The sequence below is a fragment of the Bactrocera latifrons genome, unplaced genomic scaffold (assembly GCF_001853355.1).
Source record: "Bactrocera latifrons isolate USDA-ARS-PBARC rearing strain unplaced genomic scaffold, ASM185335v1 scaffold_319, whole genome shotgun sequence".
Lineage (NCBI taxonomy): Eukaryota > Metazoa > Arthropoda > Insecta > Diptera > Tephritidae > Bactrocera > Bactrocera latifrons.
In genome coordinates this window covers 108,310-118,756 of record NW_017536841.1, presented here as the reverse complement: position 1 = coordinate 118,756, position 10,447 = coordinate 108,310, and the positions used below count along the sequence as shown (strand labels likewise).

Genomic DNA, 10,447 nt, shown 5'->3' with positions numbered 1-10,447 from the left:
CTCAGCAACTCCTGGTTCCTCGCCCAGTCTGTTCCGTGTGTCACACTGTTGTACGTTGGAACGTCACAACAGTGAAGTTCTATTCTTGCACTGGCTAGTGTCACCTCCCGGCGTGTTCCGACTTGGGCACCACGAGTGGAGTGCGTCGTATGTTGCCCTATGCTGCAGGAGTCTACCCCCGCAACACTCAACAATGGCGTCGCCAAACAACACTCCAGTGCGACAACAGCCCCTTTGGGTTCTACAGCTGCAACAAACATCATCTACACGTCACTCATCCACAGACACCCGCTGCAAACGCGAATACTACAATTCAACTGCAACGGACTCCAGATCGACGAGATAGTTGCACTAATCAATCGGAAACGTGTATCGATAGCTGCGGTCCAAGAAATCAAGCTAAACAGCTGCTCAGATCTTTTGATTTGTGCTGGTTTCAACGTTTTACGTAAGGATAGCGCGCTAGATAATGGTGGCGGCCTAGCCTTGATATTGCACAACACTGTGCAAATTCGTCTAAAAATGACATCGACCGCATGGATTCTACGCTAGAATATCAAAATATAACTATCCAGTCAGGCGATTTCTAGCTCGAAATATTTAATATATATGTACATCCCCCCAGTTACATGTTGCCCTACAGGATATTATACCACCCGAATATAGGTGCGCTACTTTGAGGTGAAACCCGTTTGGGATGCTCAAAACAGGCTTTTAAATTTATTTCAGAAAGTGACAGTTTAACAAGATACTGCACTAGATTTGCCTCTTCACCGATTCACGAAAACTCGGAATCGTTACTAGAAATCAAAATTATAAATCTCGACAATTTTTGGATAAAACTCCAAGCGGCTCATGACGCCGTAGTAGAATCTGACGATTCAGATCTACCTCAAAATTTTAAATCATCGGCTTACGATATATACGAAAACTGCTTGAAGAAACGAAAGCTATGATCTCCGATCAATTGAAGCTAATTAAAGCAACTGCATCTACTCCCCACAGTAGAGTAGAGCTGCCACAAATAGACGATCAAAAGGCAATTTCAGGCATCCAAATCGAGGTGCCCGCATGTGACACAGAAATATTTTACGGATGTTATGAAGAATGGCCGTCCTTCCGGGACATGTTCACGGCCGTGTATATAAACCATCCTCAATTATCACAAGCGCAAAAATTGTATCATCTCATATACAAAACTAAAGGTCAAGCAGGCATAATAATAAAACAGTCCCCTCTTAATGACGATAATTTCAATTTGGCTTGGGAAGTTCTAAAAGCTAGATATGAAAACGAAAGAATATTGGTCAATAAGCAAGTAACGACACTATTAAACTTGCCTAAAATTAAGAAAGTAACAAGTGTAGAGTCCATCAAACTAGAATCCACTGTTTCTAATTGTTTGTCGGTTCTATCGACACTGAATATCCCCACAGACAGCTGGGACTACTAAACGCCAAATTAGTGCATACACACTAAAAACATAAAATATAACACAGTTGTATCAAAAAGTCGGAAAACCGATACTTTTCTTAAATTTTCAAATATAAATAAATCAAAAAGGAAGTTATGGGATCAGTATACTCACAATGCGATACATTGACGCTCCTACTCTTACAAAGCCAAGGTCGCTGTTATCGCAACTATTCAACCGCTCCTAATATGTGTGGGTTATGGGAATCAGCTGTACAAAGCTTCAAATTAACTATGAACAATCGTGTACAGTATCAACAAGAATCAAATCCGTTCTCCATTCTCTCGCAAGATCCCTCTAAATCATATTCCTTAATCTAGGGCCAAGGAGTACCTATTATGGCCACATCTGAGCCAGGCGTGGAATTACTATCGCCGATAAGCCGCAGAAAAGGCAAATAATAAAAAAAAAATAGTTTAACAAGCCGATGGTAAAGAAATTTGAAATAAGAACACAAATCTTAACCTATCAAGAAACAACCRCAAATATAATAACTATGAAAAGCAGTTAAAAACTCATAAATCCGTAAAATATAATCTTTAAAACCAAAGGCATTTCTAGGGTTTACAGCATGTATTTTGCACCCCCGGCAACTATACCAGCATTACGCTGAAATATATGCAACAGCATATACATACATACGCAATACTAGTCAAAATATTCGCCTAGGGGGCCCAGGATGTTTAAATGAGTTTATCATTTTTAATGAGTTTATATCTTGGTGAGTGCTCTACAATATATCCAATATACATTTTAACCAAAGGCATTCATGAATTTTTGAAAAATATTCATCGTGCCTTTTTGTAAAAAGAAAATAGGTGCAAAAAATAATGAAATTTTTGGTTTGAACGTTTAAAAGAATTTTTTTAAAGGTTTTAAAATATCTTAGTTCCGAAGATAGCCATTTATCTACAGTTCAACATGGACTCTGCTTTTTGCAATATTCCTTTATTTATTGGATCTCCTTTTTGTTTCAAAAGCCTAACAATAAGTTATAAAATCTTTAATCTACTTAAAAACTGGACAAGCTGAACCAAGTGATTGAGCTGTTTTGGGAATACGTTGCTTTTTAGTACGCAGGCGTATCTTTTCTTGTCTGTCTGTCTTCTACATCTTTCTTTAATAAGGAACATCAAGGACTCTTGGATATTTTCAAGAAGACTGACTGGTCTGTATAAGATAATCTGCGATTTTTTCCATCAAATTAGATAGTATCGGAAACTCAGAGCACCTCTACAGGACTATTTAGTAACTCAATTCACATTTTTGGGATAACATTATCATGTCCCGGCGACTTTTTTGGGTTAAGTTCTTTTGTGATACTAAAAATTTTAGAAGGTGAACTCTTAAACGGCTCAAGCGACTCGTTAGCTGTGTAAGAAAACTGGATAGCTTAAAGTTGTTCTTTGGGGAATTAGGTTGAAATACTTTTTCTAAGTGATTTGCAAAACAATTAGCTTTTCCCTCGTCACTTCGACCCCAATTTCCACCCAAGTCTCATATAGGCATGTTGGAGTCAATTGATAGCTTCATGAACTTTTGGGCTTTCCAAAGACAGCTTCTTTATATCAATTTTAATGTTGAATTCTTCTTCAAGTTTAGGCACTTTTTTATTTACGTGCAGCAGATTGCAATTGAAACTAAGACGAAGGAGAGGGATTTATCTGCCATTCACGCCTTGCACAACTATTTTAATTTTCGAGCTTTTCTATTTAACTATTAGTGGTTTTTCTGATACCGGGCGGCTGATTGCTTTTGTTTGGTGTTGGTATGAAAATTGGTGTTGGCTCATGTATAATATATAGTAAAAATTCAAAAGCTCTGTTTTATTATTTCGCTATAAAAAATCCCGAAAAACCTTTAAAAAAAAAGGCCGTCAGAGGATGACCCCTTTAAATGAGTCGGGCTCAAATACTATTTTTGTGATACCACCATAGTGTTTTCACAAATCCATACAAGTAGTGTATTCCGAAAAAAATGCACTTAAATTTAGATTGAATGTCCCCTCTCTTGTATCTCTTATATCCACATTTTGCAAAAGCAGATATCTTTTTCGTATTAATAGCTTTAAAAAAATGTTTTTTGAAAACTTTTATTCACAAAACTTTAAAATGTCAACACTAAGTAATTCACTCAAATTACTCATCTTTTTCTCCTAGATTTTTTAAAGACTTTTCGAACTCAACAGGTTCTAACGCTCTGTTTGCAACGTCGTAAGCTGGTGGTCCGATCAGAGTAACTACTTCATCATAAGACAAAGTTTCCTTCTCCAGCAGCGCTTCAGCCATCTGAAAATAAAAGAGGAATAAAATAGTGGCAATGAGAATAAGTTTCCGTTATACTTTTTCTAATTTATCCAAGTTTTTTTTCAATAGTTCCTCTGTTTTCTGGTATGCACTGCTTACTAGATTTTGAGCTTCTTTGTCAATAATCCTGTGCAGGTTTTCCGAAAATGGGTGATTGAAACTTCCGCTTTCCTCTGCGTCTGTTATATATATTGGCCCTAGATTTGCATTCATTCCAAATTTTTTTATCTGGGCATATTAAAAGTTAAGTTTTAAAATATTATTCAGTGTGGAATTGTGAGTTTCATACTCATACAAATTGCTATTAACTTTTGTACCTGAGCATATGCGATTTTCGTAACTTTCTCTAAATCATTTTGTGCTCCAGTAGTAATTTTATTGAAGATTATATTTTCAGCAGCCCTGCCGCCAAGCGCAACGCACATTTTATCAAAAAGCTCTTCCTTGCTATGCAGCTTCTGTTCGCTTGGTGTATATTGTGCAAATCCCAAGGCAAGACTTGTTCTGGGCACAATTGTCACTTTTAGTAATATATCAGAATTGGGGAGAAGCCAACCAACAAGAGCATGCCCGGATTCATGATAAGCAACAACTTTTCTTTCCACCAGTGAAAGTGCATGTGATCGTTTTTCGGTTCCACCTCAATTTTGAAAATGCAAAAAATAATAATTAGTTGATGGGATAAATTTAAAATGTGTGTACAAATTATTCAAATAACAAATATTTCAGTTAACCATTTGAAGCGACCAGCAAATAAACACCTTTAAAAATTTTAAAGAACTTAAGGCGTGTGGATATACCATGCTTCGAAGTATTCTAATATAAATATAATTGGATCCAAATTAACTTATGTCTATTTTGTTTCAATATTTATTAAGACTTATGAAATTTACATCATAGTGAATAATGGAATCTTTTTTTATTTTATTAAAAATCTCTTTGTGCTTTTAGCAGGACATTACGTTGGGTATATCAGCAAGATCATGACAAAAATAGGTTAAGAAATATTTTGAAAACAATAATGTTAACGTGCTGAAGTAGCCTTGAATTTATATCCAATAGAAAACCTATGGGGAGAACTACAAAAAAAATTGGAGAATCAATCTTTCTTCACCAAAAACCAGTTATGGAAGTGCACACTTGGTATCAGATAGCTAAAGAAACCTGTTATACTTTAATCAGTAGTGTGCCCAAACCAATAAGTAAAGTAATCCAGAATAGTAGTGAATTTACTGGCTATTAATTGATTATGTATTAAGCATTTTTGTGAAGCAACTTTTGTTAGTTTAGAAAAAAATGGATTATAAAAGCATTTCATGTGTTAATAAAGCATTGCGTTTTGAGGGAAAATACTATTGATTTTGGGCTCTGTTCAGGGAGATCAACCGTTGAAAAGAGTTTTGCTTAGTTGGAAAGAGGCGAAATGAGCACCGAGAACAATGATTACAATTGGTGTATCGCAAGTTTATAATCTAACAAAAAAAACGTATTGCTAACTCTGAGGTCTCTGAGGAGAGTTTGAATGGTCTTTAATCGTAATAAGACCGAATTTTTGGGTCGGTGTGTGACAACAGAAATACGGCTCCATCATTTTACACTGGAGTCCAATCGACAGACATTATAGTGATATGATGAGCCGGTCTTGAAAGACGAAAAAGCTGGCTGGCAAGGTTATGACATCAGCCTTTTGCGATGCACGTTGTATAATATTCATAGACTGATTACTGAGCCAGTTATAATCCATTGCACTGTGTATTTGGTTACAGTTCTATTCTATTCCAAATATTTAGCAGTTGTATTATTATATCATATACATCATTGCTAAATTCAAAGTGCTATGGAGAGAACGCGCGGCACACTAAATTTATAGGCACGACAAAACAAATGTTATTGAGGAATATGCATAAGAGATAGGCATATACCATTGGGGGTAATACAATATTGTCAATGGAAATGAACTTACCTACAAGTCGCTCAACGGCATACTCCAAATTTGATGCCGATACCTTGGTTTGACACTGTCTGGCAGCATGTAAAGCAGCTTCGTTACATACATTAGCAATATCAGCGCCTGAAAATCCTGGTGTCAATCTGGCAAGTTTTCCCGAAAACTGCGCAGGCTTAGAATCCAATTTTATATCAGATAAATGTTTTTCAAAAATCTCTTTACGTTCTTGTAAAGTGGGTAAGTCAATCAGTATATGGCGATCGAACCTACCAGGTCGAAGTAATGCCTAATATATATATTTGTAATAATGCTTATTTTCATAGATATGTGTAGTATTGTTAGTTACCTTGTCTAATATGTCAGCACGATTGGTACTTGCAAGCATAAGTACTCCTTCTTTGGATGCCATACCATCCATTTCCACGAGAAGTTGATTTAATGTTTGTTCTAATTCGCCAGAACTACCTTGGCCCATGCTTTCAGTTCCAGATCGCTGCCGCCCGATTGCGTCGATTTCATCAATATATATTATGCATGGAGCTCGTTTCTTGCCTTCTTGAAAAAGATCTCGTACCCTTGCTGCTCCCAGACCGCCAATCATTTCAATGAACTCCGATCCGTTCATACTTAGGAAAGGCACTTGAGCTTCAGTCGCGACGGCTTTCGCCAACAATGTTTTTCCACAACCAGGTGGTCCCAGTAGCAAAGCCCCTTTGGGCACTTTTGCTCCTAATCTTTGATACTTTTGTGGTGCTTTCAAGTAGTCAACAAATTCTTTCACTTCTTGTTTGGCCTCCTGTAGGCCTGCAACATCTTTAAAAAGTACTCCTCTTCCTCCTTCAAAAGGATCGACTAGAGTAAATTTCGCTCTACCCATTTGAGACTATTCAATAATTATTAAATGTATGATGTGATTTTTTAAAATAAAAAACTCACAAAAGAATCCATGCTTATAGGACTTCGGACACCCTTCATTCTTGACGCGATCGACATAAGCAATGCGAAGAACAAAATTAACACCATTATACGTCCAGTAATATCACTATGTCTATCATAAGTAACAGCAACACCTAACATTGAAAATGCATACAATTGTTATGCAGGTATGTACTATTTTAAATTCATTATATAAAATACGAATGGATACATGCTAGTTTTCCCTAAACTAATAAATTATTAAGGGGGTATTCTAGTCTAGAAATTTTAAAAAATCCAAATTTTTTTTTTCATAATTCGATAGTTTTGATATTCAAAAATATCTCCCTAAAAGGATTTTTCAAAACTCAAATTATTTTCAAAGTTATAGTCATTTTAGTGACGTGGCAACTAGACCGGTTGAGCGAACTATTTATATATCTATTACGTTGCCCGAAACTTAACGTACAACTTTAAACGCGTTTTTCTCATGGCATCAAAATTCTTTAAATATATCTCTATCATTGGAAGCAACAAAAAACAAAAATTTGAAATTTATAATATTTAAAAAAAATTGACAAAATTTAAAAATTAGTAAAAAAATCGATCTTTTTTTGAGTAGCCGCCATTTTATGCTTTGCTGCTTCATGACATAGCGACATTCGTGCTCATTAAAAATCTGTCACTGTTTTATTTTTCAGATGACGAAATTGTAGAAATCATGGCGATAAGGACACGGCCTCGTTTTTCCCCTCTTTTTTCAAGGAAGCATAACTCGATGAAAAACTATTTTTTTTTAAATTTATTTTGTACTCTTCTAAGTTTAATAAACAAATGATAAAAAAAACGGATAATAAAAATATCTAGTGCTTCTTTTATATTAATTGTTGAAAAAAGCTCGAAATTCGAGCCTCTAGAATACCCCCTTAAGTATTATTAATTAAGCTAGATATAAATATAATAACATAGCTCTATCCGTCAGATTTAAACAGGTATAATTTGTTCTTGTCTACAAAAAATACGTTATTCCGGTTTTTAGAGTTTGGCGGGTATGGAAATCAGCTTATTTGAAGTAAGGTATCCATATGTCTATTTCTAAGATTAATCAGCGCGTATGAGTTTAATTAAATATTTTATTATGATTTCTGATATTACGAACATAGTATTCAGCGATATTGCTGCACAGTTCTTTGGATTAGTTTTACCAATCGCACTAGCCATATGTACCAAATTAAATTTTTATTTATTAATAATAATTGTAAAATAAATATTATTATTTACCAGGCTTTTTTTCATCCTGTTCATATGTACTTGCCTTCAGTAATACCAAGCCTTGATTCGATTTCCCGCAATTTTTCTTCAAACTTAGATGCATCGGCTATAGCCATGTGGAAAATTGTGGACGTAACCTTTTTTCCTTTAATTATGGCACCTTCATGTAAAATAATCGTTACCATCTCCATATCCGGGCGTATAATGAGTTCTTTAACTTCGCCAGTAGCTAACATGTGATGTACGAATTCATTCCAAGAAACATATCTCGTTGAACCCTTACAAGGTAATAGAAAAAAATAACTGTTTATGCAGAACAAATAAAAACAAAAAGGTAACTTTCTAGGGAGGATCTGGAGCAATTTAAAAACATTTGGAAAAGATTAGATACTTCATAAAATTCAAGATAAAGTAAGTCTACCGAAATAAATATACAAAAAATAAAAATAAAAAAACATTCAGTAAACTAAAGTATCTGTTAGAAATAATATATGTAACGCAATATTCGTAACTGTAAAATCCCGTTGCCTGCGAACAACAAGGTTTTATATATGCGTATATTCTAACTTAGCCTTCAGTCTGAAATAAACTGTAGGATTAGGGAGTTATGGGCCCAGGCGAGTTTCGAAAAAATAGAGTAAATTAAAATTTTATTATATAATAGTACTGGAAAACGGCTGATTAATAAATGCAAAGAAGTGTGTTAAATTCAATAAAAATAGAAAATCCTAAATTAGAATTGTGAAAAAAACTATTAAGTGAAAGTGACTAGTGAAATTTCGCGTTGGACGACAACATGAATTACGTTATGCATTCGATTGAGAAGCTGAATGACACCAATTACAGCGCGTGTGTCGTACAAATGAAAAGCGTGCTCATACATGCAGAATTATGGACCGTAGTTTTCGGTCGCACCGTATGAGACGAAGAAGATAAATAATGTGAAGAACTGCCAAACGTCAGCTAGTGCGTGGGAAAGGTTAAAAGAAGTTCATATACCTAAGGAACCTGCACGCCGCGTTACATTATTAACACAATTATTACATCTAAAATCGTCAGAATCTGAAAATGTGCCTAAGCATTTAGAGAAATTCAGAGATCTGACTAAAAAATGAGATTGGTTTTACACTGCCCGTAGTGTTTGTGCATACTGTCGTTGCCAAGCTTGATCTACGCCTTTGATAATTCCGTGGTAGCAATGGAATCTCGTGAATCTTTGCTGACATTAAGTGCGTTAAAAATTAAATTGCTCAACAACAAGGAGAGCAAAAATGGTCTCCTTGCGAGGCGAAAATCAGCCGAGCGGACACATTTCAAAGAATTGCCAAAAAAAAGTTCAGCGAAAAAAACGAGAGCGTCAAAGACAACGAAAACGAGAGAGACAACAAAGGTCGAAAAAGTCATACTCAATGTTCGCATGTTCTAACGGTGATTTTGCACCGGAGCAGCAAGATTTGTTTTTATTAGAGACAAACGACAATAAGTGTCTTGGTGCACAGTCTAATTTGACTGCAAAAAAAGTAAAAGTTTACAGTGATTTGAAGAAACATATATGTGAAATCTGTGCAAAATGTAAGATATGCGTAAAACTATTTCCAAAGAAAACTGAAAATCGCTCGAAAGACGTGCATATAGACATTTGTGGATCAATGAATCAATCCTCACAAAGAGCAGCGCGATATTTTGTAACATTCATTGACGATAAATCGCGATACACATATGTAAGTGCCTTCAAAATTCGTGATGAAATATTCGAAAAATTTAAAGTGTTCAACAAGACATTCTCTGAGAAGCTGGACAAAAAGTAAGTATTTGAGAGGCGCGTTTGAAAATTTTTTGGGAAACAACGGTATTAAAGGCAGGTTACTGTACCGTACACACCTCAACCGAACAGACCATTGGTTGAAATGGCGCGCGGTATGATTATACATGCTGGTCTGGATAAAGGCCCCTGGACAGAAGCTAGAGGACATAACATCATTCGAGTACATGAAAGGTAGCAGTAGCACGTGACGTAATTTTTCTTAAAAGTTTATTTCATTGTTTTGTTGACGATTTGATTGCTGCCACCACATCTATGAAAGCACTCAACAAAAGCGTCAAGCGTCGATGGCGGTCAGCTGAAGCATTTCCTTGGTATGGAAATAGAAAGAGAAGGAGCAACTGGCAACTTTACTATTGGTCACAAATAGTATATTAGAAACCTACTGCACGAGTATGATACGAGCAGTGATGGATTACCGCCTAGGCCCGTGAGGCCCGGGCCTAAGGCGGCACTATTTGGGGGGCGGCATTTTTCAGAATGTCAAAATTTTAAATCTGATATAATGTAACGACAATACATTAATTCGTAATAAAAAGTCACGTCTGATATTTTTTTTGCAAACAAATATTCACTTTCAAAAAATGTGCCATTTGAATGATCACCTCTAAAGAATGCAATATTTCAACAAACTGATACAAAAAACACGCGCTGCGAAGTAACGGAACTTATTGAACAGTACTTATGACTAGACCAGTGTTGTCCAACGT

At 35.7% G+C, this 10,447-nt stretch overlaps 1 protein-coding gene across 3 annotated transcripts in view; it reads right to left on the bottom strand.

Moving 5' to 3' along the window:
- Window positions 1–3,548: 3,548 nt before the first annotated feature.
- LOC108970968 (paraplegin) overlaps window positions 3,549–10,447 on the bottom strand; it is an 18,310-nt gene continuing 11,411 nt past the window's right edge. For all 3 annotated transcript variants that reach the window (XM_018936718.1, XM_018936717.1, XM_018936719.1), the window contains 7 exons: window positions 7,959–8,193; window positions 6,665–6,798; window positions 6,075–6,611; window positions 5,744–6,014; window positions 4,098–4,420; window positions 3,817–4,008; window positions 3,549–3,762 (listed from right to left, as the gene is read on the bottom strand). In XM_018936718.1, the coding sequence (XP_018792263.1) occupies window positions 3,613–3,762; window positions 3,817–4,008; window positions 4,098–4,420; window positions 5,744–6,014; window positions 6,075–6,611; window positions 6,665–6,798; window positions 7,959–8,193 (1,842 nt within the window). In that variant the 3' untranslated portion in view covers window positions 3,549–3,612. The remainder of the gene's footprint in view (window positions 3,763–3,816; window positions 4,009–4,097; window positions 4,421–5,743; window positions 6,015–6,074; window positions 6,612–6,664; window positions 6,799–7,958; window positions 8,194–10,447) is intronic.